Source organism: Lycium ferocissimum, chromosome 11, assembly GCF_029784015.1.
Source record: "Lycium ferocissimum isolate CSIRO_LF1 chromosome 11, AGI_CSIRO_Lferr_CH_V1, whole genome shotgun sequence".
NCBI classification, from domain to species: domain Eukaryota; kingdom Viridiplantae; phylum Streptophyta; class Magnoliopsida; order Solanales; family Solanaceae; genus Lycium; species Lycium ferocissimum.
This window is the reverse complement of record NC_081352.1, coordinates 29,289,748-29,317,576: the sequence shown is the minus strand read 5'-3', so window position 1 is coordinate 29,317,576 and position 27,829 is coordinate 29,289,748. Positions and strand designations below refer to the sequence as shown.

The following is a 27,829-nucleotide window of genomic DNA, read 5'->3' as shown; positions in this document are numbered from 1 at the left end:
ATGTTACAAAAAGAGAGAAAAATTTTTTGACCTTTGTTATATAACTCGTACGCTTTTATAACTCGTGCTATTTTATTTGATGACCTTGTTGCTTTACCTCATTGACTTGCTGAATATTCAACCGGGCCAAAAGGGATTCTGTATATCCTTAAAAAACACAAATACTTTTCAACTATACCATTTTATTAAATCTTTGTCTCATTGCACGGGCATTTGAAAATTAAGTTACATGTGTGTGAAAATTAAGTTACATGTGTGTGATTCACACAGTGTGAACCATATTCAGAAAAAGGGCCATGGCTGCAAATCCTGTTCAATATTTGATGACTATTTAAGCTATCCGTACAAACAACAACAATGACGATGCGTACGTATTTTAAACATATATAGATATTAATATATCGTATTTGCTTAAATTGTAGTCTTTCTTACCATTATATTATATATATTCTGAGCACTTTTCTTCCTCTTGCAAACTAATAATGGAATTAAAAAAAATGAAGTTTGAGATGCTTCTAACATAATTTTTTTCTATGACTTTTCTCTGTTTCTGTTTCTCCTTTTCTACTTCATAATGCAAGAGCAATTAACCTCTTTTTAGTACGACTCAATAGAGCAAACTAAAATACTATTCAATTATACTTTTCATTTTTGTTACATCTTGTCTCATTGCATGATATTTGAAAATTAAGTTACATGTAAAACGTTTTAGTGTGTGAACTTAGAGGAAAAAAATTGCCATGCCTGCTAAAATCTCTTTCATATTTAATTTTAACGACTAATATAGTTATCCGTACAAATAACAACAACCATGATGTTTAATTTTGTGGGGGAAGTTTTGTTTCCATAAAGACCGACGATGACGTACTGACTTAGCACGCTTGTGGCCCATGATTTCCACATTTGGAATTTCCATATTCCGGCAATTTTGAGGAGAATTTAAATTACTCTCTCCGTTCATTTTTATTTGTCCACTATACTAAAAATAAATATTCACTTTTACTTATTCACTTAGATATATGAAAAGCATAAACTTTTTTTCTTTTTTCACGCTTAACATTAATAACTCATTTTCAAATCATTCTCCAAGCTCAATGAGACTATACACTAATTAATATGAGTATTTTAGTAAAATACATACTTCATTTATTAATGTTTAAGAGGCGTACAAAGTCAAAAGTGGGTAAGTAAAAGTGAACGGAGAAAATATATACTGACAATATAAAAAATGTAGACTCTTAGTACTTGTTAACTGTAATATTTTTATGGGATATTTATTTGGATACGCTAATTATTTAACATGTACCAATTTCGACAAACATTAGCTAACATATAGTTTCATATGGCTGAACTTCAATTATATGAAATTTCAGACCCCTCATATATGAAGTTATTCTAAAGTGGGTAGACGTGAAAAAATTATAAACTTAACGTATAACTTGAATAGTGGATATGTTTGGTCTGACTCTAATATCATAGTAAGAATGGACATTGTCCTAACTCAACCTCAAAAAACAATTCATAAGGTGAGTAATTGAGTATTGTCCAAGACCATATAAGGAAATCAAATAACTCCATCTCCTACGACGTGGGAACTCAATATCAGTAGTTAATGTCTACTAGTCTGTAAAGTGATGCTTATTATAAAACTTTGTTAACCTGATTATTTACATATTTTTTGACGCCGTCGTTTCATAGAAAATTTATTTTCTGAATATGGAATGTATCATATCTCTCTATATATAGACCTGGTTTCCTTGCATATTCCACCATCAGTCTCTCAAAACATCACTTCCAAGAATAGCTAAAGCTAGCTAAGATATCACCTCTTCATTAGCTTCTCTTTGTAATTCTCATGGATTCCTCATCATTGTCTTCCATTGAATCTCTTGTCAATGAGATCAAGAAAGAGTTACTGATCTCAAACCAAGATTTTAACAACACTTTTCTTACCCAAACATCTGCCTATGACACTGCTTGGTTGGCCATGATTCCTTATAATAATCAAGAAGCCAATGGTCCTATGTTTGAGAGTTGTCTAAATTGGATTCTCAACAACCAAAATGAGCAAGGGTTTTGGGGTGAACCCAATGGTGAAAATCTTCCCACCATTTATGCTCTCCCTACTACTCTTGCTTGCATGATAGCACTCAAGAAATGGAATGTGGGTGAAAGCCACGTAAGGAGAGGTAAAATTAAAGTAGAATTTTTTTTGCAACGTGGGAACTCAATATCAGTAATTAATGCCTACTAGTTATAAATTAATGCTTATTATAAAACTTTGTCAACCTGATTATTTACATATTTTTTGACGTGGTCGTTTCATAGAAAAATATTTTTTTTAATATGGAATGTATCATATCTCTCTATATATAGACCTGGTTTCCTTGCATATTCCACCATCAGTCTCTCAAAACATCACTTCCAAAAAGAGCTAAAGCTAGCTAAGATATCACCTCTTAATTAGCTTCTCTTTGCAATTCTCATGGATTCGTCATCATTGTCTTCCATTGAATCTCTTGTCAATGAGATCAAGAAAGAGTTATTGATCTCAAACCAAGATTTTAACAACACTTTTGTTACCCAAACATCTGCCCATGACACTGCTTGGTTGGCCATGATTCCTTTTAATAATCAAGAAGCCAATGGTTCTATGGTTGAGAGTTGTCTAAATTGGATTATCAACAACCAAAATGAGCAAGCGTTTTGGGGTGAACCCAATGGTGAAAATCTTCCCACCATTTATGCTCACCCTACTACTCTTTCTTGCATGGTAGCACTCAAGAAATGGAATGTGGGTGAAAGCCACATAAGAAAAGGTAAAATTAAAGTAGTGAAAAAATTGCAATTATTGTTACCTAGATTCTGTACTGTTGCTCGGATTCTCCAAATTACTATCGTGTTTGTGTCAGATTCTCTAAAAATTGATAATTTTTTAAGGGTCTAACAAACACCGGACAACATTCTTTGGAGAATTTGAGCAATATAAAATACCTAGATTTTGTGTTGTTCTCATACTCCAAAACGCCGTTGCACCCGTATCAGATCTTCAAACAGTTCATAATTTTTAGATATTATGTTTGGGTTGGTGTCTGTCAGATCCTCAGAAAATGCATAATTTGATGGATTCGACAGGCATCCGACAATATCTTTGAAGGATTCGAATAACATGAACGTGGATTATATCTGTCTCTTGGGCCTACTTTTTAAGTTGTCCATCTACTCTAATTTTAATAAAGATGCAAAATAAAAACATTCTCTTATCACCTCCATCTTTTGGATGAAAAAGACATCACTTGTCTTACACATCCAGCTCTATCCATGAGAACGGATAGAGCTGTACAGAAACATATGAATATATATCCCTCTAATTCACAGATGGAAAAGTTGTACAGAGGGATATGTTTTTTGTAATTCACATATGAATATATATGTTTCGTGTCAAAAATATACGAACCCCGTAATATGTAAGCTTCATCGGCCTCTGACCAGTACATGTACTAGATAACTTTATCAATGAAAATTTAGGAAGATGAAAAAAGATATCTAGCGTTTTTTTACTGAAATTTAAATCCTAATTTTCCATGGCATTTGCCTCATATTATTGAGATTACATTACAATTATTGCTTAGCTTAGCTGATGTACATTTTTTTGGCAGTGCCTTCAAGATCTCCAGTAGATAAAGAGCTAGAAATGCTTTGCATGGTTGATAACATACAAAGAATGGGAGTAGCTCAGCACTTTGAGAAAGAGATTCAACAAATTCTTGACCAAGTTTACAAGAATTATCAAATGAACTTGCAAACTAATGAGTACTTATCATCAGAAACAAGTGATTTACCTGAGAGATTATTCAAGGACTCATTGGCTTTTAGGCTTCTCAGATTGCAAGGCTACAAAATAAATCAAGGTACTTTAAAATTTAAACAAAAACATTATTATATCAATGTGTTTCGGTGTTTGGTATGACAGAAGTTATTTTCAGAAAAATATATTTCAAGAGGAGATTACCGTTTAGGCGTTTACTATTTGGTTACTGGTTAGGAAAAACATTGTCATCAAACACGAAAAACATGACTTTCCTCACGGCCTCACTTATGGGCGAAAGTCATTTTCTCTTACAATTGTCTTAACTTCTAATTTATCGTTTAGACATTATTATCGAAAGTCATTATTATGGAGAATCCATAAATACCTTACCAGAGTATGATGAACAATTATCTCTTTAGTAGAAGTTTAGTTCGGTCTCAATGGAAAAAATAACTAGATTTTTTTCAAAAAATATTACACCGAAATATATATTCCGAAATTATTTACCTAACATGCAAAATGACTTTAATTTTGTCCTATCAAACACACTCTGTGTCTACTATTTTACCTGCAACTACTGAAATTAAGAATTTCTTTGTTTGGCTGTGGCAGGGAGTTTTTGTTGGTTTCTTAATCAACCACACACAAGGGCCTACATAGAAAAGAACCAAGAACAGTTTGCATATGCGATGTACAATGTGTACAGAGCCACAGATCTAATGTTCAATGGAGAATCTGAAATGGAAGAAGCAAGATCTTTCTCCAGAAATTTTCTTGTAAACAATGACAATTTATCAGTGCTTCCAGCACTTCAAAAATTGGTAAGTAGTAGTACTACATAATAGTGTTTGAAAATGAAAAGTTTTGAAGAATCCAACACATCCCTGTATATTATTTTCGAAGAGCCTAAACAAGATATATAAAAGTGTATGCAATGGTGGAGCCACTACCACTGAAGGGCGTTCACTTCAATACTATTCAAATAGAGTAAAAATATTATTATTTTTAAAATAGCGATGAAGATAATTTAAAAATTATTTTAGATTCCAAATTCGAAATTTTTGAATAAATTAAAAGTAGTGAAGCTTCTGGTTTTAACTCTATATATGGTACGGTGACCTTTTGATTAATAACCAACGGTTTTTAATTTTTTAGTAAATTATAAATGACATATGTGGGGATAAAGTGTGCGGGGGCGGCGTGGGTGGGGGTGAACCTTTCTTTACAAAACTTCAGGTGGCATTTTTCACAATTGATGTGATTTCTTTATCACAAAAATAAAAAGATATTTGTGTCTCTCTCATTTGTTTCTTTGAAACTAGTTAATATTGACATTTTCATTTTATTATTCTGAAAGACCTTGTAGGAATTTACTTAATATAAAATTTCATTTTTTTATAAAAGCAGAGAAAATAGAAAATATGTGGAGCTTCAACACCACTCATAAGAAGTATACATTTTAATACTTTAGGGGTCGTTTGGTGCATGGTATAGGCTGGGATATTCTAGCACTAATTTTTTGTATCGTGTTTGGTAGAAGGTATAAATTTATCCTGGGATAAATTTATATCTCCTACTAAACACGGTACAAAATGAAGCATAATCCCAAGGGTGGGATATTCCACCTTATCCCACTAAGGTTGGGATTATTTTATCCCATCTGGAAGATGGGATAAAATAATCCCAAAAGATAGATAAATTAGTCTCAAAATTATAATCACGGGATAATTTTGACTACCTACCAGATGATCCTTTATGGTACAGCGCATTGAGAAGTACACCTTTCTTTCTGTTTTGTCATTTTCTTTACCTTTTTTACCATGACGTGTGAATTAAAAAGCCGAGTCTTGTCATTTTACGAGTTGAGTTGTTTTCATGACAAATAATCCCTCCGTTTCAATTTAACCCATTTAATTGGCAGACTACATTTAAGAAAAGAAAAGCTTTTAAAATTGTGCTCAAAATAAGTTTAATATTTGTGTGGTATCAATCATTCCATAAAGTCAATTTATTTTCAAAATTGTGAAATGGATCATTCATTTTTATACGGACTAAAAAGAAATAGGTTATGTACTTTTTGTCAAAGTATTGAGTCATTTATCAATTTATTTATAGCTACCAATTATAAATTGTGCTCACAAAAAACCAGCACAAGTTAAGATTTTTTTTGGATTTAAGTTATTGAACTAAGCAAAAGACGTGGCAATATCTAATATCTGTCGCTATCAATTAAATTTTGAATAATTGGAATAATTTCTTACATGCTAATTTGTCTTGTTTTAATAGATTGAACATGAGTTGAATGTTCCATGGTTTGCTCGACTGGAACACCTTGACCACAGATTGTGGATTGAATTAAATCAATCTCTCCGTCACACAATTGGAAAATCCCCATATTATTGGTACGTATTTAATAGACTTTTGACCATTATTGTGTACACACTACTAAAAAATCTCTATTTCCCCACTGAAAAATATTATGTGAGTATTTCACCGAATATCGCGAAACATCTAAATAAGTAGTTTTTCAAAAATTTATAAATTTCCTAAATAAGCCAATTTAGAACTCATTTCCCACCACGCGTTTTCTCAGTGATACTGTCACGGAAATGAGTAAAAATACGTTAGAAGACAAATTTCCCACTGAATGTCAGTGGGAAAAACCCTTATTTCTAGTAGTGACAGATCTTATATATTTTGATCAATATATTAAGTCTTCATAACCAAATGATTTATGACTAATTTATTTTAAATGTATCTTATTAGGTTGTCTTATCTGCAAAATGACAAGTTAATGCAGCTAGCCGTGCAAAACTATGAATATCGGCAGTCAATTTACAGGAAGGAATTGGAAGACCTGAAGAGGTACAAACACATCCCCTCATCTTTATTTTTTCCCTTCCATTGTGTGTATTATATTAGTTTATCTTTTATGCATTAACAGTCTAAGAAAAAATACTACTTTATACTGAGTCAGATTACCTGAACGATAATTGCATATAATTGTATAAATACGTGGAATTAGTAACTTGGGAAAAGAAGGCAGTTAATCTACTACAATTAATTGAAAATATATTCATAGTCAACGACAAGTGTAATGTTTACAGTACAGTTTCATCAAAACCCAATAGCTTAAAAATCCATTTAATATGTCAATTATAAATTCAGAACTCAAAGAACTCCAAAGGGGCTAGAATCCAAAGCATATACATATCAAATTCTGAATCAACCTCTTTGAATCTATGTTGCTCGGACTCTTCAAAAGTATCAACGGGTGCATGTCGAATTCTCCAAAGTTAATTGTATTTTTGGAGAATCCGACGCGGGCGCGCCATTGAATATGAAGAGTCCGCGCAACTTAGTTTTGCATAATAACTTTTTATATATTATCGGTGTCTATAACTCAAATATTATTGTATTATATATTGCATCATTCTGATTTCTGATCATTACAATGAAATTTTGACTTTACTTTTATTTATTTGTCTTTTATATTTGTGAATTTGTAGCTGGTCGAAAGAGAAGGGCCTTGTAGACATTGGATTTGGGAGAGAAAAAACTACATATTCTTATTTTGCAAGTGCAGCAAGCAGCAGTAGTTTTCTACCTTATGAATCTTTTCTTCGATTGGTTGTTGCAAAATGTTCCATAATTATTACTGTAGCTGATGACTTTTATGATGAAGAAGCCTCTTTAAGTGAACTCCAAATATTAACTGAGGCAATACAAAGGTACTTATATAAAAAATTTATGACCTATCAGTGTCTACAACTTAAACTAGTTAATTAATTATGTTAACGTTTTTTTTTTTTTTTTTTTTTTTGTGATAGGTGGGATGCAAAGACCCTAGATGGGCCAAGTAAGATCATATTTGAAGCACTTGATGATCTTGTGTGTGATGTTGCCGAAATGTACCACCTCCAACACAAAATTGACATCAACCCACAACTTCGACACATGGTAAGTTCTCTCATCTTATTAAGCGGTGTAAAAAAGAATATTTTAACTGGCAAGAGTATAAAAGTTAAACTCAACAAAAAAATGACAATTCGAAAAATCACCAGAAAATTATGATGTCTATATATAGCATGCAGTTGAAGTTAAGAATTTCATTAAGGGTGCTACAAAAAGCAATTTTGACCTATACATACATTATAATTTTCCGAAGAAGGTGCTCAACTCACCACCCTTCGCCTATGTGCTTATGCTACTATGTGTGTGTGTATACATATATACATATATATATATATATATATATAATATCTTAAGCACTCTTAACGAAATTCCTTCGCTTTGGCTGCTACTTATTGTTGGTATAGTTAAATTCATGTTAAATAAGTGTTGTTCTACCAGTGGAAGGAGACATTTCATTCATGGATGATGGAAAGTTCGTGGAGTCGAACTTCAAATTTGCCATCTATGGATGCATATCTAAAAGTTGGGATGATATCAATTGGTGCACATATTTTGGTTCTTCATGCAACTTCCCTTGGATGTCCAACAGTGCCAAGTGAAAACCTTGGGCCAATTAATGGACACTATGAAAATATTACAAAGTTGCTCATGGCCACCACCCGATTGTTGAATGACATCCAAAGCTATCAAGTAAGTTCAATTCCTTCTCATAATATTTACACCTTGATGAGATCATATATAGTTACCTTATTTTATAACATATGGAACTAATGCCCTTAAGACAATGACGTACATAAAATTTTAGATATGTAAGTGACGTGGATCTATTGTCACAATTTAGCGAGTACATGGGTTTGGATTTGAAGTATTAGGGTTTTACTTCCATCCCAAACACTACAAAAAAGGTACTATTAGCAACGATAATTTCTATCACTAAATAGTAATTGTCACTAATTCTATTTAACGAAGGATTAATGACAGGCTATCAAAAATTATGATAGCTATGGGCTATTTAATGGTGGGTTTTGTAGCTAATTCATGTTTTTTTTAGGGAAAACTACGTATATATACATGTTAAGGAGAAATATTTACGAAACGTAACGATAGTTTTCCTTATTTACAAAACATAACGATATATTACAAAACATGACGGATTTTCATATATTTTTCGTTTTTTATTTTTTTTTTTTTAAAAATATATATATTTTTTATAAAAAATATTTTTTTTTAAAAAATATTTTTATTTTTTAAAAAAATAATTTTTATATATATTTTTTAAATATTAATTTTTTTTTTTTGCTAATGGCTTAAAAAATTACTCATATTTCTATGTATGAAAGTTGTATGAAATGTGTATGTGTGAGCAAAATTTTTAATATAATTTTCATATACAAAATTTTGAGCGAAAACTTTAAGCCTTGAATATTGTATGAAAATTGTTACAATGTTGTTGTAGTTGTATTAATTTTCCAGAAACCTAATATGAAATTTATATACAAACAATGTGAATGAAATTCTAAGTCTTGAGGAAGATATACACATTTCATACCATTCTCATGCATAAAATTTTAAGCATAATGTTTAAGCCTTGATCAAGATATACACATTTCATACGTTCTTCATACATAAAATTTGAGCGAACTTTTTTAAGCCTTGAGCAAGATATACACATTTCATACACAAAAATTTGAGCGATTATTTTAAGTCTTGAATGTTGTATCAAAGTTATATACAATGTTGTTGTAGTTGTATTAATTTTACGTAAATCTAACATGAACTTTATACATGAAAATGTGAGCGAAATTTTAAGACATGAGCAAGATACAAATTTCATATTGTTTTCATACACACAATTTTGAGCGGATTTTTTAAGCCTTGAACGAGATATACACATTTCATACATTTTTCATACACTAAATTTTGAGCAAACTTTTTAAGTCTTGAGCGAGATATACACATTTCATACAACTTTCATACATAAGTTTTTGAGCAAAAAAAAAATATTAATTTTTTAAAAAAATAAAAATAAATTTAAAAAAAATATTTTTTTAAAAAAAATAAAAAAAAAAATTTTAAAAAATGATTTTAAAAAATAAAAATAATTTAATTTTTTTTTTTTTTAAATATAAAGCATGTTTTGTATAGGATTTGTAATGTTATGTTTTGTAAATATAAAACTATCGTCACGTTTCGTAAATATTTCTCCTTAAGATGTATATATATGTCAAAGACCCTTTTTTTATTGAAACCGAAGTTTACTTTGTATTATTTTTCAAATAGCTAGTGTCAGTCTATTGTGTGTGCTTCTATAGATAAATACACATATAATCTTCTAGTTATAGATATATTTCTCTAAGTTAGTAATCAAGTTGCAAACCAAATTACTATATGAATTATGAGTAAAATATTAACTTTTGTTGGTGCATGATTTTATTCAAATGCAGAAAGAAAGAGAAGTAGGGAAGATGAACTACACATTGCTTCACTTGAATGAAAATCCAGAGGGACACATTGAAGACTCAATTACTTTTGTGAAAGATATCTTGGGAGACAAGAAGAAAGAGTTTCTTGAAAATGTCCTAATGGATGGGTTCAATGACATGCCAAGGACAATGAAGCTTCTTCACCTTTCTTGCCTAAATGTGTTCCACATGTTCTTCAACTCTAGCAATTTATTTGATACACAAGCAGCAATACTTGAAGACATAATGAAAGCCATTTACATTCCTCTTCAACAAGAAGAACAAACTCCAATTCCACCACCTTTAAAGCCTTTGCCACCAATGTTACCATCTCAAGAAAAGAAGATCAAGAAGCAGATTGAGATTGCCAAAGTCAATGCATGTCTCAATGGAAAAAACTTCAAACACCAAGTTGGCATTGGTATAAGTTTTGTTGGAAGGCAAGCTCCTAAGAATTATAATTCTTTTGGTTGGTCTAGAAAAGGGTTTGCTTCACAAAAGTTAAGATCGTGCTTCCTGTGATCGTCTGAAACGTCTTTGAAACTATTGTTATTATTGTTATTGTTGTATAATATGTTCTATTGTAGTGAAAATAATAGGGCGTGTTCAAGAGTCCCACATTCACAGAATGATTGTACAAGTAAATTGTTAGGATTGAAACTCACTCTTTTAATATTGTAATTGTAGCAATTGTATATATCATGTTTCAAGAGAAGATTTAGCAAGCAGGCCACTTCAAGTTTTGAATTTAATGGAAGGCCACGTAATTTCTTTTTCATTTTTCGGGATTAGGGTTTAGAAAAGGGGACATGGGGTACATTTCATAATTTTAAAAAGTTTGGAGGTTTAAACTTATACACTTAAGTCCCTTTCACTTCTCTTAAAATATACAAAAACCCCTCTCTCTTCTCCTAAAGTATGAATAAGTTTATGAATAAGTCTCCCTCTCTCTCTTCAGTGATCGCACATATTCCCACTCTCTTTTCTATCAATAACTCAATCTCTCCAGTCGATTTTTCTTCTCTCCAGAGCTTGGAAGCTCTCCAATAGTCGTCCTCAGGCATATTAATTAATTTTGCATCAGTAGCGAAGCATTTTGAGCTTCATATTGCGTAAATAAGTGTTCTTGTTTTTTTCAAACTTGATAAACCCTAGTGTTCATAAAGTTCTGGGTTTTTTCAATTTTTTGGAACTTTAGCCTTTTTTTTTTGTTGTTGAAATATGTGTTATTTCTACTTATTTTGCTTGTTTCGATCTTGTTCTGTTTTTGTTTTTGCAAATTCATCTTGGTCTATTATTAGACTTGAAACTTTAGCCTTTTTTGTTGGTCGAAATATGTGTTATTTCTACTTATTTTGCTTGATTCGGTATTGCTTTTTATGTTTCTTCAAATTTATCATGGTCAATTACTAAGCTTGTCGTCGATTATTATTATTTTTATATTGTCGTTGGTCAACGCCACTCCATTGTTTGTATGTAGATCACAAAAAATGGTAAGAACGAGAGGAGGAAAGTCCTTAGCAATAATGACCAACCATTCCACTCAACATAAGAAAATGACGAGAAGGATTCAGGCTCGACCACGATGCAATCGCTACCACTGCCGTCAATGCCTTTCACCCGACGGACTCCTCTTGAGAAATGACATGTAGCATCTCTTCATGGGGATTGGAGATGACATACAACGGATGGAAATTCACATTCGCAATGTTTCACATTCTCTATGTGTAATCCTTGAAAGGCTCGGGGAAGAGCCTTATGATCTGACCACCATCTTCCTACCCCCTAATAGACTATTGTTTTAATGCAATTTTTTGTAAAACTTTTATTTATGAAAGCAATGGAATTTATGGGTTTTATTAAATGAAAGTTTTATGTTATGCTATATGTGAATGTGGAGGTTTTGTTGCTACTTTAGTTGTCTTTACTTTCTATTAAAAAAATCAGCGTGTCAATCGCTACCTGCGGGTGATCTGGATCATCTCATCACCCCTCTTCCAACCCCCAAATTAGTTTTTTTTTTCATTTTATTGTACATTTGTAAAGCTTTCATTTGAGATTTCTTTGCCTGAATTTGCTGTTGTGTCGGGGCGTGGATCAATAAACCTGCAATAGTCACAGCCAATATATTCCTAAAACAAACACCGATCAATTAGATGCTTTTACACTGAAACCACATGAAAACACATATCTTAGGAATTAGAAACTCACAGTTCCAACTGCACAATTAAAGAATCTACGACCTGGATTCTTTGTGGTGCATGCTATCTTCAAGACTGTGTATTCACCGCAGAAACAAATGTCGGGATCTTGTGCTTGAGGAGTTTTGGGGGTTTGATCAAGAACAGAGAATGGAGGAGTTTGATCAAGGAAGATTGATAAGCCATGCTACCTTGTGTTTTGGTGTTTTGATAATTTGACAAACCTACTTGAGGAACCAGCTACTATGATAGAAAGATCAGGTCTCCTGATGTATCGTACAATCAACTCTCTACAACTAAAGTCACACCGTAGCAAGACAATAGAGCAAAGATACAACATCAAAGTTTCTTTATGGGCTATCACCTTCACTCTTCCTCTACATATTTAAACATCATGCTAAAGTGAAGATTTGATTCTTGCAAAATCCAAAAATTGTTCAGATCTAAAAGTGCAAGTCTCCACCCATCAAGGAGTGTTCAAGAACAAAGCTTCAACAAATCCAAGGACCTGTTCTTCTACAACTGAAGCTATGTTAAGTCCTAGGAGTGTTAAGTTTCTGTTCTTTTGTTCTTAAACCTGTAAACCTACTCTTCTCAAAAGGAATTTGTTGTAGGTACTCTGAGTTCTCAGTAGTTATGCATAGGTAGTTTACCTTCATTCTATTTAGTAGTACCCGTGGCTAAATTTAGTCAAGGTATATTAGTGTGTTTGGCTGGAGGTAGTCAAACAGCGTTGGACTCTTAAAGGCTGCTTGTAGGAAGTGCATCTTCACAAGCATTTGAGTGGTACACTAGGTTATAGTTGGTTGGCTTAGCTAGAGGTAGTCAAGAGTTCCTTGCAGTAGGGGTACTGTAAGGGTGGAGGGATTATGTTAGTTAATTCCTAGATTGCAAGAGTTGTAATCTGAAATTGCTCGCTATAGTGGAGTTGAAATCCTATATGGTATGTCGTGATTTTTAATCCCTTGAGCAAGGATTTTTCCACGATAAACCTTGTATTTTTTACTTACTGCACTGCATCAGGGAACTGGTAACCAACCAGGTCCCTCATATATTGTTTGGTGGACGCACTGCTTTTATCAATTGATATCAGAGCGGGTTCTTTATAAAAGGTTAACACCTAAAAAGGATCGTTCACATGGTTGCTCTACCAAACAAAGAAGAGAAGAGAAAGAATCTGAATGTTGAGGGAAGAAGTGAATCAAATGATGATGACGAATTAGAAATCTATATCTCACTCATAGGTTTCAGAAAATCATTCGGAAAGGTGCTGACCCTAATGAAAAGGAGTCATAATGAAAACCTCAAGGACAACCTCAATAGAACATCTACAAGAAATATAGAGCTCGACAAAAGGCTCAAAAGAAAGGAGACAGCTGAAGACTTAATGAGGCAGGCCTTGAATGCATGGAAGGACTCTATGAGGGAATTTGAAGAGGAAACCGACTCACATGATACATCCAAGTCTGGAGTTAACAATAACTCCTCAACGAGTGTCTTGGATATCAGCGTGGCAAAAAACTCTAGCCCTAATGATGAACTAAAGAAAAGGAGGTAGATCCTCTTGACGATCAAGCAAGACTCGAAGGTCGCTCTCACAAAAGATTAATTTCCCTGTTAAAAAAATTGATAAATGAGTTTCATGGACTTATTAAAAAAGAAAAAAAAGATAGCTGAGAAACTTGACAATACAGAACAAGAGAGGGATGACATGGTCATATGCATCGTAGATCTACAAGAACAAGTTGAGGAAGTTACTAGAGAAAACCTTCTTCTAAGCAACAACATCAAAGAACTGATGAATACGCCATCCGAGGTATTAGAGAAAGCTCAAGGTGAGCATGAGAGCAAACTTGAGCAAATCAAAAAAAGCCCTGAAGCTTAGAAGCATAAGCATAAGGAGCCTCAGGAGAAACTGTATGAAGTGAACATCAAGTTGGAAAAATCTCCACAGATGACCTGGTCCTCAACCTCTTCTATAGATATGACTAATATAAAGGACAGACAAGAATGTGGATCTCAAAAGACCACTGCCTCCTATCTTTCCCTTGGCAAGAGCAATCTTAAAACAGAAGGATCACAGTGCTCTCATTTTAAACATGTCAGTCCTCTGGAAGAGAATCATCCTATCAACACAAATGCACCAAAGAGCAATGAAGACACTGCTAAACATAAGACAAAAAGGGAAGAACCTGATCACCACCAGTAAAGAAAAAATCTGCCTAAATGGAGAAAAGGAAAGCGTGTGTTTGTGGAAGGACACCTTCCCACGACTTTGTAAATGGCTACTTCTGAAGGAGATGTAGCAAAGGTGCAGAAGGCTCAGAGTAAAGATGTGGAATCAAAGATGTCATGTAAAAGCAAACATGAAGAGACCTGATCCCTCCTATGTCTCAAAGAGAGTGTGATGTTTAGTGATTCTGGTTGAATAGTGTTCCTCCGCAACATCTAACTTGCACATGTATTGTTACAGGTCTACACGCATGAATGTCTCAGAACAACGCAAGCTTAAAGAGTCATGGCTAAACCTGAAATGATTGCCTAGATTTTTTATTTTTTTTTAAAAGGATGACATCAACAAAAGGAGTCAAGAAACCTGGTCTCCGCAATTCAGGCTAGTAGTCTCTTTAGCACCTGCATAAAATTGAAACTATCATATAAGTGCCATGTCATCAAAACTGCTTCGCTGAAATGCATAAAACTTCCTCCGAACGTTACACCTTTTTCTAACCCGACCCAATCGTCACTTTTACCCTTTTCAAGTACCCATAATAGCTTCTCTATTCCCTTACTTGAAATCAGAAATTCAAATCACTCTTTCACCTCCCCTCATCGCCACATAAACCTGTTTTCTCTCCCTCTCTCTCAGAACCTTCTTCATCCTTCTCTAAGGTAAAATATCATAATGTCTAACAAAGAATTCACCTCTTAAGCCCCTTCTAAGACACACCTCACCTCTTCTCCACCCAAATCTAAAAATTCACCTAAATTAAATTAGCCTTTGTCTTCCCCAAAACCACAAACTTGCTCAGATCAAAACCCCTTTGTCTCTTCACCAGAATATCCTATCAATAGTCACTCCCCTAAAGAGTCAGCACTTCCTCCAAAATCGTCAGACCAAGTTGAGAAACCTAACTCTGTCAGTAGCGAACACACCGCGTCTGTCTCAAAATATTTTCGAGATGCTGATGAGATGGAGGGACAAGAAAATAAAGTTGAAGTAACTAGTCAATCTATTGATAGAACAGAGAAATCTAGTCAAAAGAACGAAAACCGATCTCTCAAGACATGCATAAGGAAGAAATTATGTGCAATAAGAAAGAGCAAACTGGAGAAATCAACAAGGGAATTAAGGAAGATTGTAATGTGAAAAAAAAAGGAACTCTCTTACTTCTGGGTGTCATAGAGAGGGAGATAACTTAGTAGAACAATCAGTAGAGGAATCGCCTATAAAGATTAAACGGAAACATCTCTGGGATTGCTCAAAATCGATCGAGTAAGATGGATAGTGATGCCATTCTTATGGCAGGTTTTGTAAAAACCTTAAGTGAAATGGGGAATGTTGGACTCTCAGAAGAAGAAAATGAGAAACCCGTTCCTTCAATACAAGAAATGTTTGAATATGAACACAGGACAATTCCTGTGCGAGATGAGACACCAGGTTCTCCCAATATGAATGTCATGACCCAATTCGCGAGTCGTGGTGGCACCTACACTATCCCTCCAAGTAGGCGAACCACATTACTAATAGCAAGTTAATTAAGCGAAAAATTAAATAAGAATAACTTATCACGTCTTAAATACTTATCATAACTAGAAATGTCACGACAACACCAAAATCTGGTCAAAGGGTACAAGAGTGCTAACATAGTATGGAATAAAAGTCTGAAAATACCCGAAGGCTACATACTGTCTGTCGAATACGAAAACAGAATTAAATAAGAGGAGGTCCTTCAGGGGCCACGGATGACCAAGTAGCTCACCCTGAATTACTGAAAGATGTCACCCTCGCGTATCAGCCACGGGGTGTAGAACTGGAGCCTCGGATTGTACTCTGCACTCAACAAAAGTGCAAAGAAGAGTAGTATCGTACAACACTAGTACCGGTAAGCATCATAGGCCGACAATGATTAGATAACGCATGACGAAGTGAAACTAACAAGTAGCACATAGAGCAAACAGTATGGTCACATATAATATACAAGTAAAGTGTAAAGGAATCATAAAATCAACCAAAACAAATATAATTAACCAGATGATCAGTCAAATATATGAGTGAGTGAATGCAATGCAATGCAACAGTCACCTCTCTCACTCCACTCTCGTACACACATGCTAAGGGCAGAAAGGCCTCAAAGCCATGACCCATGGGGGACCCGCGAAGTCCATGTACCACTCGTGCTCTCCGGCGAAACCTCGGAGGGCTTTCAATCACTCTCAATCTCCGGCAAAGACCTCGGAGTCTCTCTCGTCACTCTCAATCTTCGGCAAAAACCTCGAGTCTCTCAATCACTTAGCTCACCATCATCACAAGAATAATATGGAAAGCATGTCATGCATGATATCAGTCTCAACAATATCACCAATATACAATCAACAAATACAAGTCATATAATGTTACCATTCCTTTTCATATGACGAGTGAGCTAGTATGTAACAGAGATACAACAGGTGATAATCACAAAAAATTACACATATGGCAACAAGCCCACATAACAGCTGACAGAGCCAACCTAATTGGAATCCACCTCCACTCCATGCCCGAAGGCCTATATGCTATCCCCGTCACTTTCTACAACTACATACGATTCTCTAATCAGAGTCTAACTAAAGTAGACCGTAACCCACCTCAATGCCGGATGCCACGAACAATCAAACTAATGCCTTCCCTTTGCGTAGAGCCTCTGAACGATCAAAATCTATAAAATATGCGATCTACGTTAGAATACGAATCTAAGGACACCCATATTGCTATATTATATTCGAAACCCAAAACGCACCCCAAAAAGTGGCCTTGGGCCCACAAGCGCAAGATTGAAATTTTATTGAAAAATAATTTCACCCATTATCTAAGGATTCATATATTTTTAGAATTGATCAATTTCATCCATACATGGACTCTCAAATCATTAATTCTCCTTTCTTAGGACTAAGACTCGAAACCTTTAATTTCTCCAATATCTTTAACTTCAGACAAAAATCTAACTTTCCACAATTCAAATACCATGATTCTGAAGGATTTCATAAAATTCAATGCATTATATAATTCAATACATCCAATATTCAGTTATACATATACTCAATATATCACAATTAAAGTGTCAACATGATAACTACAACAGAATCTCAAAATCGAAGCTAAATTCGGTACAGCAGCCTCCAAATAACAAATTCATACAGCCCATTAACCATATCTCATCCTATCCCTATTTTCTATCTGAATAATTTTGCGCACGAACTCTTAATGTTTGGCATATATGTACTAAAGCATAAGTTACTTACAACATAGCGGCACAAAAGTATATCCACGGAAATAGGTCAAGGAATAAACGTATATGTGAACTTATTTGTAAATGCAGGAGAAATTTTTTTTTTCCATTTGGACGGATACAAAATAAAGAAGACTAGGATGAATAGCAATCCTTCACAATCTTAGAAGTGGAAAAATTATAGAGCTGTGTAATTTTGGGCATAAGGCTTACTGGTTAGGCATATATGTACTAATTATCTCATCATTCCATAATCATTAGCCCTCCAATCATTTTGTTAACCACTAGTCCTAACTATTTTTTTTTTAATACACGAACATAACGAGAACAGTACTCATATAAATGACAACTTAAGACTTAAATTAATGCCACCTCTACGTAACTATAATTATGATGCTATGAAAAAGTTAATTTCATATTCTAACCTGGAATTTAGTTGATCCGAATCTCAAGTTGACGGCAAACTTCCGTGCCCACACTTTTGCTTGAAACTTTTGATGCTTTCTTTTAATATGTCTACCCTGCCCCCACTAAATTAACTCCTAATTATGGGTCATGTGCTTTAGGGTTTTAAATTAATTATGGGCTTGGCCCATTAATCACCAACTAAAATAATTGTTCAAAATAACCTTTTTACTCAACTAGTATGTATAAGGTGAAAAATTGACCCACTTAATAAATTACATTATTCACCAACTTATACCTCATATAAGTGCAAATAGAATTCCTATGACTAAACTATTCACACACTTTAAATAGATAAATTCTAAAATTTACCCATCAATTATATAACCATACCACCTATCCCCGCAAGTCAAGAATATCATTTCCAATCTACGAAAAGGGTAATTTGGGTAAAAGACTCCAAAATGCTAAAACGACCAAACGGGTCGTTACAATGAACCGAGACTTGATGTTAAATCCTGAACCCATATCCCATAATGTTGCACCCATGGCTGAGATTGCACCTGAGAAAGATCATGGTCAAAATGATCATGCAAATGAATCTGATTAAGAGAACATACCACTTGCTTCAAGTTAAGAAAAGGATCTGGGAGTAAACCTACATCCAGAGTGAGAACTACTTTTGCTCGAACAGCACACTCGACTCCTAAGACAAACAAAGCAAAAGGTACTAAGAAGATCAGAAGCACTCCGGTGAAGAGTCGATTGATTGATGAAATTGAAGTGGTGGATGTGGAAACTGCAACCGCTAATGATAATGATAAAGAAATAGTGGAAGAGGGGAAGGTCGTTTCATGTGAGGATGAAAATTCTAGAAAAAAAAAAGGAAGAAAAGAAAAGGAGCAGAAAACAAAGTGTCACACCAATTGGGGGTGACAAATCAAAATCTTCGAAGAAAAGGAAAAGTTTAAGCAATGAGGAATTAGTTTCCTCAAAGAAACAGAAAGTGAGCAAATCTGTTGCTCAGAGTGAAAATGAAAGAAGGGAAAATCTAAATAAGCAAAAGGTATTGCTTGGTAGGATGGTAGACCCAAAAATCGCTGACAACTTTGGAATGAGGGAATTGCATGAAATTATTGATTTTCATAAATGAAGTCATCTGTTTGCTCCACCAATTCCAAATACTTATGAGGCACATGTAGTTGAGTTCTTTGCAAATCTCTTCACTCGACAACGATGGCACCTTATTGCATCGCCCAAGGCAATGCACTCGAGCTAACTGAAGAGGTATTAGGAAAAAATTTGAAAATTCCCACTAAAGGAATAAGGACCATCATTGGGACAACTTTAAGAAACTTCAAGATCATGATTGCCCAAAACATGGTTGACAACGCAGGTGCGAGGGCAAGAATTCTAAAGAAGGAAATGAAAGCAGAGTATCAACTCATGTTCGAGCTGGTCAACAAGTGCTGCTTCCTAGGGCCGAGGGTCGCACCATTGCCTCCATCGTAGACCTGGAGCTTATAGAAGCATTAGCCAACTTTCAACCCATCAACCTTCTTGCTGCCATGTTTGAGCACATACTCAAGGTAGTAAATGCACCAGACGGAAAACATAGACTTCCCTATGGTTTCTTTCTAACCAAAGTATTTGAGAATTTCAAGGTTAGAACTGACAAAGCTACCAAGGGATCCAAGAAACACATATTCTCCATGGCAACTCTAGAAGAGTGTGACTGTATACCCAGGAAAGGCGACGTTACAAGAACCTCCACAATCTCGACTCTACTTGAGGCACAGGAAAGGATGACTGCTGAACTGCAAAGGGCCAAAGCTGAGAATGTCCTTCTTCAGGCTCGACTAACCGAAAGAGAGAAAAAAGTTGGGTCCCAATATGTCTTAAAGGCTGCAAGAACTAAGATTGAGAGGCTCAAAACAGAAAATGAGAAATTAACTCTGAAAGTAGATGAGCTCAAGGATCATATGCTTCAGGACCAACGTGTCAACAGTGAACGCATGGACAAACTTTTGAATGCTCTGACCTCTCAAAATCCTTAATCTTTCCATATTTAAAATCCCTCCTTCTATGTTTTCCTATTCTGATCTCACATGTTTGATTGATATTTGGCACCTATGACTTTTTATGTTATGCACTTTCTGATCTGACTACTATGTTTTCATAATACATTGACTGATTTAGGCATTCATTCTGTTTTGATAAATTAAAATAGTATAACTTCTATCATGTTGTGTTAACCTTGTGGAACTTAGTGTTACTTAATTTTCGATGATGCCAAAAGGGGGAATAATAGGACTGATCATCAGTCATTGCTCTGTAATATGTGTACAATTGATGGGATTGATACTTTGATCATTACTACTTCTTTGGTTATGTATGGCTTGGTTCTCAGGGGGAATGTAACGACCCGTTTGGTCGTTATAGTGTTTTGATCCATTTAACCTTGTTGACCCTTTCCCCAAGTCCCGTTAGTATAATCTATGACTTAATGAAGTCATTGGGTTGGTTTTCGCAAGGTTCGAGTGTAAATTGAGTCATTGATAGAGAAGCTAGTTAAGTTAGCGAGTTAGATTTGACCACGTGTCAATTTTTTGAAAGTTCCAACATGTTAATATGATGATTTTGAACTCGTCCACAAGTTTTGGTGAGGTTTCGAAGAGTTTCGGATAGGTTCGGGTTTTATCGCACTCCTATTCGATGTTTTCGCCGTAGGAATGTGGATAGAAATGGCTCCAGATTGATCAACAACCTTTGTTTTGAGTTATTTTTGAACCATTAGATCCGTAGTAAAATTATGAAGCCATAGCAAAAAGAATCGTCGTGTTTCGCCTCCGGATGAGGGAGTTATCCCCTTTTTAGTGCGAATTGTTCCAGCAGGTCCGCTATAGCGACCAAGAGGCCGCTATAGCGGTACCGCTGCAGCGGTCTGGAGACTGCCACAGCGACCACCGGGGTCAGTAAGTCCTATCTTTATACCCTAACTCCGAACCATTACCCATAAGACCCCAAAGTCAGTTTTCAAGAGAGAAAGAGGCAAAATTCATTTCATTCTTTGGTGAAAGCATCTTGGAGGGTAAGTCCCCATCTTTACTTGTTCCTTTTCCTTTCTTCTCCAAGTTCCATGATTATTTTAAAGCTCCATTAATGGTGGGTGAAAATCCTAGAATCCTATAATTAGTAAACCCTTAAATAATTGGTGGGTTATTGATTTTGTTGTTGATTAATCATCTAGGAGTATAGATTATCACTTTCTAGGAAGGGAATTTGATTTCTTATGGTTGAAATTGCATGTTGAGACTTAGGGTTCTAATAAAAATGGAAATTTTGTCCTAAAATCTGTTTGAAAGGGTAAATTGATTAGAATTTCATGAAATTAAGATTGAAGGTTAACTAGATGATGGGTAACGTAATTGTGCACTACATTTTCGATTTTACCCTCATGAACCCGGATTCACATTGTAGGGGTATTTTGGGGATTTTTCTAAAAGTATAGCATTATGGGTATCGTTGGACTCGTTTAGACACGTAGAGTACTATTTTGACTATATTGTATCTGAATTTTCAATAAAATTACAGTTTTTCCCTTGTGGTTCGAGTTTGGCTATTTTAGGTCCATTTTTGGGTTTTGGGTAAAACTACGGCAATATGGGTATTCTTAGAGTCATATTCTGACATAGAATTCATATTTGATGGAAGTTAATTATTTTGGGGTTCCCTTTTTGGGTTTTGGGTAAAACTATGGCAATATGGGTATTCTTAGATTCATATTCTGACATAGAATTCATATTTGATGGACGTTAATCATTTTGGGGTTCTCTAAAGAGGAAGGCAAGGTTAAGGTTTGGCGATTCGAGACTGTTGCTCGGTATTCCACGTAGGTTACGGCTTACTTTAGTTAGACTTTGATTAGCGAAATGTATGTATTGTGTAAAACTGATGGGAGAAAGCATGATTAGGTCTTCGGACATGGTATTTTGGTTGGATATTAGCTAGGTTGGTATGACTTCTGATTTTGTGGGCTCGTTGGCATTACTTTATGTACTGAAATATGAGGTGTAGTTGTATTCATACTGTGGCGATTTGGAATGGATTTCTATTAAGTTGACTGTTGTTGATGGTGGCTCGTTGCCATGTTATTGTGATTAGACTTATTACCTAAATTGTCATGTTGTACTCAATTATCTCTCATTATGACATATATCATCGGAGAAATGAAGGATACTGAGTTTAGACCTGCATTGTGATTTATAAACTTATGACAGTACGTAGATGAAAACTTGATGTGTGATTTACTGTTGATGATAGTATATAGAAAAGTGGAGTTTCTTGGTGATACAAGACTTAGTTGTGAGGCGTACTTGCTACATGTGGAAGTAAAGAGGGACATAGACTATTATGTTGGTCGAGACGGTTTGTATGATGCATTTCATGGCTAAGTTGATCCAAGTCTTGATATGATTTGTGGCTTTGTGACTTGTACCCTCACTGTTGCTTTATTGGTTTGCATTGATTTACCACGGTTACACTCATTTATGCATTCATACACTAATACATGACGAAAATGGTTTGGAAGACTTGTGGCATGATGCCTTGTGTTTGACATTGATATTGCTAATTATTCATAGTCCATACATACTAGTAAGCCGGAATACGTTGAGACACACATTGTGATGTGAAATTAGTGAAGAAGTTAATAGAATCTTCTTATTGCACTTGTGATGCTATTTGATACATGGTACTTGATGAATTGATCATTGAGAGTGATGTGACAGTGTTACTATACATATGAAAAGGCATATTTGATCGGGGGTGAGGATATGGCCTAGTTGTGAGCTCATGGTCCGAGATTCGTTCCGAAAACGAGTGGTACATAATATGGATCCGCGTACGAGGTTCTTGCCGGAATGGAGGATTTATGGCTCGGGTCCGAGGAGTGATTCCGGAATGAGTGGAGCGGGTTGCACGCTGCAACGGGTACATGGACACCATGGGTCCCCTGCAAATCATGACTACTAAGCTATGACATGGCGAGTACATGTGTACAGTTGATTGGCCGGTGGCATTGCATTGCATTGCACATCATTACATTTTATTCTGCATTATTATATGCTCGTTGTTTCTGATTTTGGTATGGATGTTGAATGCCTATTGTGATATAATGATGACCATTGACTGAGTTAAATTGTGGATTAGTGACTCTACCTAGGGAAGGAACTTGGACTTGTGATTATCAGGTGAGATTATTGAAACTTAACAGACTTGTGGTTTAGAAACTTCATCTTAGGTTATGACTTGCGTTATGGGATATTCTGTGACTTGGATTTGAGTATTAAGTGCCTATCTATTTGTCTTGTTGATTTTATGCCTATATACGTGAACTAATCTTAGTCGGCCTATGATGCTTACCAGTACATAGTGTTTGTACTGATACTACCTTGTCGCACCATTTTTGAGTGCATATTATGTTCCAGATTTCATCCGTATTACATCTCTAGCTCAAGCTAGTTTGCTCGATCGATTCGAGGGTGAGCTTCTATCCATTCCATGCCACTTAAAGATCTCTCTTTCCACATGTCTATTTTTATTCCAGACATTATTTTTTATATTTGAAATTTACTTCATTCTTTATACATCGTTGGTTAGAGTCCTTGTATGATGACATTCAGATTTTGGGGGTGTAATAGTTAGACTTCCGCACTTATATTATCTATTAATTATGACTTGTTTTATTTACTCATTCATTCACTTATCTATTGACTGTTAATAAATGATTAAAGAAGTTGAAATTGTCTAATAATTAATGGGTTAACGGGTAAGAGTTCGCCTACTAGTGATAATAAGGTAGGTGCCCGCACAATCGGTAACTTGGGTCGTGACAGGAAACAAGTGAGAATCTGTTCCTCAGGGGGAATACAACTTATGTGTTTGTCATCATCAAAAAGGGGGAAATTGATAAGCCATGCTACTTTGTGTTTTGGTGTTTTGATGATTTGATAAACCAACTCGAGGAACCAGCTACGATGATAGAAAGACCGGTCTCCCCGATGTATCTTTACAAACTCTATAGTAAAGTTGTTATCACTCGTAGCAAGCATAAACGGAAAGATACAGCCAGAAGCCGTTGCTTTATGGGCTGTCACCTTCACACTTCCCTTACATATTCAAACATCATGCTCAAGTGAAGATTTGATTCTTGCAAAATCTAGAAATTGTTCAAATCTAAAAGTGCAAGTCTCCACTCATCAAGAAGTGTTCAAGAACAAAGCTTCAACAAATCCAAAGACCTGTTCTTCTACAACTGAAGGTGTGTTAAGTCCTAGGAGTGTTAAGTTTTTGTTCTTTTGTTCTTAATTCTGTAAACCTACTCTTCTCAAAAGAAAGCTGTTGTAGGTACTCTGAATTCTCAGTAGTACTACATAGGTAGTTTGCCTTCATTCTATTGAGTGGTACCCATGGCTAGATTTAGTCAAGGTGTATTAGTGTGTTTGGCTGGAGGTAGCCAAACAGCGTTGAACTCTCAAAGGCTGCTTGTAGGAAGTGCATCTTTACAAGCGTTTGGGTGGTACACTAGGCTAGAGTTGTCTAGGTGCATTAGTTGGCTTGGCTAGATATAGTCAAGAGTTCCTTGCAGTAGGGGTACCGTTTGATCGATGATAAACCTGAGAAATAAAGGCGACTATTGGAATGAGAAGCATGCTGAATTTGCACTAGCCTAATGGATAAAAAAAAACCACAAACCCCAACCCCAAACCCGAAATTGGACAAGACTAAGGGACTGTGGATAGGTATACTATAAACTGACCCTCGTCAATAGCTAACAGTTATTATTTAGGCTCGATTTCACGCATGGTCAATAATTATCCACATGTTATATATAGACCAAGGACAATATTTGTCTAAAAATACATAGATAAATAAAATAAAATAAATAAAAGGACATGCCGCTTATTTAAATATTATAATAACACTTTAATAGATCATGTGAGAATTCCATCCATTGAACACGTGATCAAAGAGTTTTAGGACAAGTAATGGTACTTGAAAGGCCAATATTTGTCTAGAAAAGACATAAATAAAATAAAATAAAATATATAAAAGATTAGTTACTATTTAAACATTATAATAACACTTTAATAGTTCATATGAGGGTCCCCATACATTGAAAACATGATCAAAAGAGTTTTAGGACAAGTAATGGTACTTAAAGGGCCAACATTTGTCTAAAAAAGCCACAAATTAAAAAAATAAAATAAATAAAAAGGCTTGATACCATTTAAACATTATAATAACACTTTAATACACCATATGAGAGTCTCCATCCATTAGAAAAATCCAAAGAGTTTAAGCACAAGTAATGATTGTCCTTCGAACAACGTTGTGCTTTGAGAACAATAACTTGTTGTCAGACTAATTGGATAGTAGTGTTATGATTACCCTTACTTGTCCTAAAACTCTTTTTATCATGTGTTAAATGGATGATGACTCTCATATGATGTATTAAAGTGTTATTATAATGTTTAAATAGTATCACGTCTTTTTATTTATTTTATTTTATTTATTTATGACTTTTTTAGACAAATATTGGCCTTTTAAGTACCATTACTTGTCCTAAAACTCTTTTTATCACATGTTCAATGGGTGGGGACTCTCATATGATGTACTAAAGTGTTATTAAAACATTTAAATAGTGGTATGTCTTTTTATTTTATTTATTTATGGTTTTTTAAGACATGCATTGGTCTTTTAAGTATCATTACGTGTCCTAAAACTCTTTTGATCATGTTTTCAATGGATGGGGGCTCTCATATGATGTATTAAAGTGTTAAATAGTGGTATTCCCTTTTATTTTTTTTATTTATGGCTTTTTAGACAAATATTATCCTCGGTCTATATATAACATGTGAAAAATTATTGACCATGCGTGAAGTCGAGCCTAAATGATAACTGTTATGTCACGACCCAAAATTGAAGGGCCATGACGGGAACTCGGGCCCTACCTGCCAAGCACCACTAAACATGTTTTCATATCATGATCATAAATAAGAGTGAACCTCGGGGTCACCAGATGAAAATCTGCTAAATAATATGAGAAATATGATGAAAAAGGATTGAGCCCAGGAAGACATACTATACAACTATGCTGGACAAAAACTGTGCAAGCCGACAAGGCCATCGTGGAATATTATACAATAAAAATATAGGTCGAGAGGGCCATACTGTCACGCCCCGAACCATGGCCTGGGCGAAACACGGCATTCGGTGCCATACTGCATGTGACCGAGCGAACCACATGGCTTGCTGATTCACCATGAGGCATACATGAGCAAAAATATAGCATGAACGTGATGAGCTTTTATAAACATGAGATGTCATAATAATTTAATGAAATACTTGTTTAAATCATGAATGCGGAAATAACATGGAAGTTGAACCAAAAGATGGCTAAACACCTCGCATGTCTAACATAACTAAACCGACTAGTCTATGAAACCTCTAATCGTGAATCTTGACCGGAAAACGTACTTGTCGGGACAAGGCCCCCCTCTGCATACCTTTAAATGCATGACTAGTAAAATAAAGATAACTCGACTAAACCCCGAATGAGACGGGGCTCACCAACGAGCCGATACGAGCAAATCCTACGAGCGTACGCGGCACCATAAATAAGTACAAATCGTGAAATGCATGCCCCCTAGTAATAAAAGGGGACGTCAAGACATTGAATGTACTAGTACGTAAAAGCAACCGAATGAAATAATATGGGACATGAAATAACATGATAAGAATCGAAATCGAAAACCTCGGATACGAATACGAGTACGAGTACGAGTACGGGTATCGTTACATCCCGTATTTTGTACCCTCGGGTGAGTCAAGGCAAGTGACACAAGTCGCGTATGGAAAATTGTAAAGTTGGAATAATAAGAAAGGCCAGGGGTAAAAAGGTAAATTTGCAAAATGACTCATGGAAATAGGGAGAAAGGCTAGGGGCAAATTTGGAACCAAAGGAAATATTTTTCATGAAAAAGAAGAGATTTGCTAGAAATTTCAAGAAAGGCCACTTGGCCATGGGTCCCACTTGCTATATGTGGCCAAATGTTTTCAAGCCAAACAAGGGACAATTTGTTCAATTTTAATTGGAAGGAACTAAGTATATATAGAGGTGGAAAGATGATTTATTCATCTAAATTTCCTAGAGTTTTCAAGAAACAAGAAAGCAAGAAAAGAGAGGAGAAACAAAAGGCCATTCGGCCAAAGAAAAAAAAATTGAAGGTCAAGAATTGATTTCCAAAAATTATTTTCTCTAGTTTCCCTACTAATTGGAACGCCCCATCAAAGTAGAGTGGTTGTTGAAGCAAGAAAACACATATTCATAGGAGTTTGCAAATTCTAGCCAAGTGAGGAGTAAAGGAAAAAAGGTAAGAATTCATTCTTCTTTATGTGTTATGGATATGTGTGGATGTTGTAGTGCATGAAAATAAATGAAATTCATGAAGGACATGAATATGGGGCATGGCCGAATATTTA

General features: G+C 35.0%; 1 protein-coding gene across 1 annotated transcript; it reads left to right on the top strand.

The window, feature by feature from the left end:
- The first annotated feature begins 1,785 nt into the window (after window positions 1-1,785).
- LOC132038208 (S-linalool synthase-like) lies at window positions 1,786-10,733 on the top strand. The gene is made up of 10 exons (XM_059428916.1): window positions 1,786-2,200; window positions 2,468-2,819; window positions 3,660-3,911; window positions 4,424-4,632; window positions 6,098-6,213; window positions 6,578-6,676; window positions 7,321-7,542; window positions 7,642-7,771; window positions 8,165-8,416; window positions 10,171-10,733. The coding sequence occupies exons 1-10, from the start codon at window positions 1,856-1,858 to the stop codon at window positions 10,708-10,710; spliced, it is 2,517 nt and encodes an 838-aa protein (XP_059284899.1). The 5' UTR covers window positions 1,786-1,855; the 3' UTR covers window positions 10,711-10,733.
- Window positions 10,734-27,829: the final 17,096 nt, after the last annotated feature.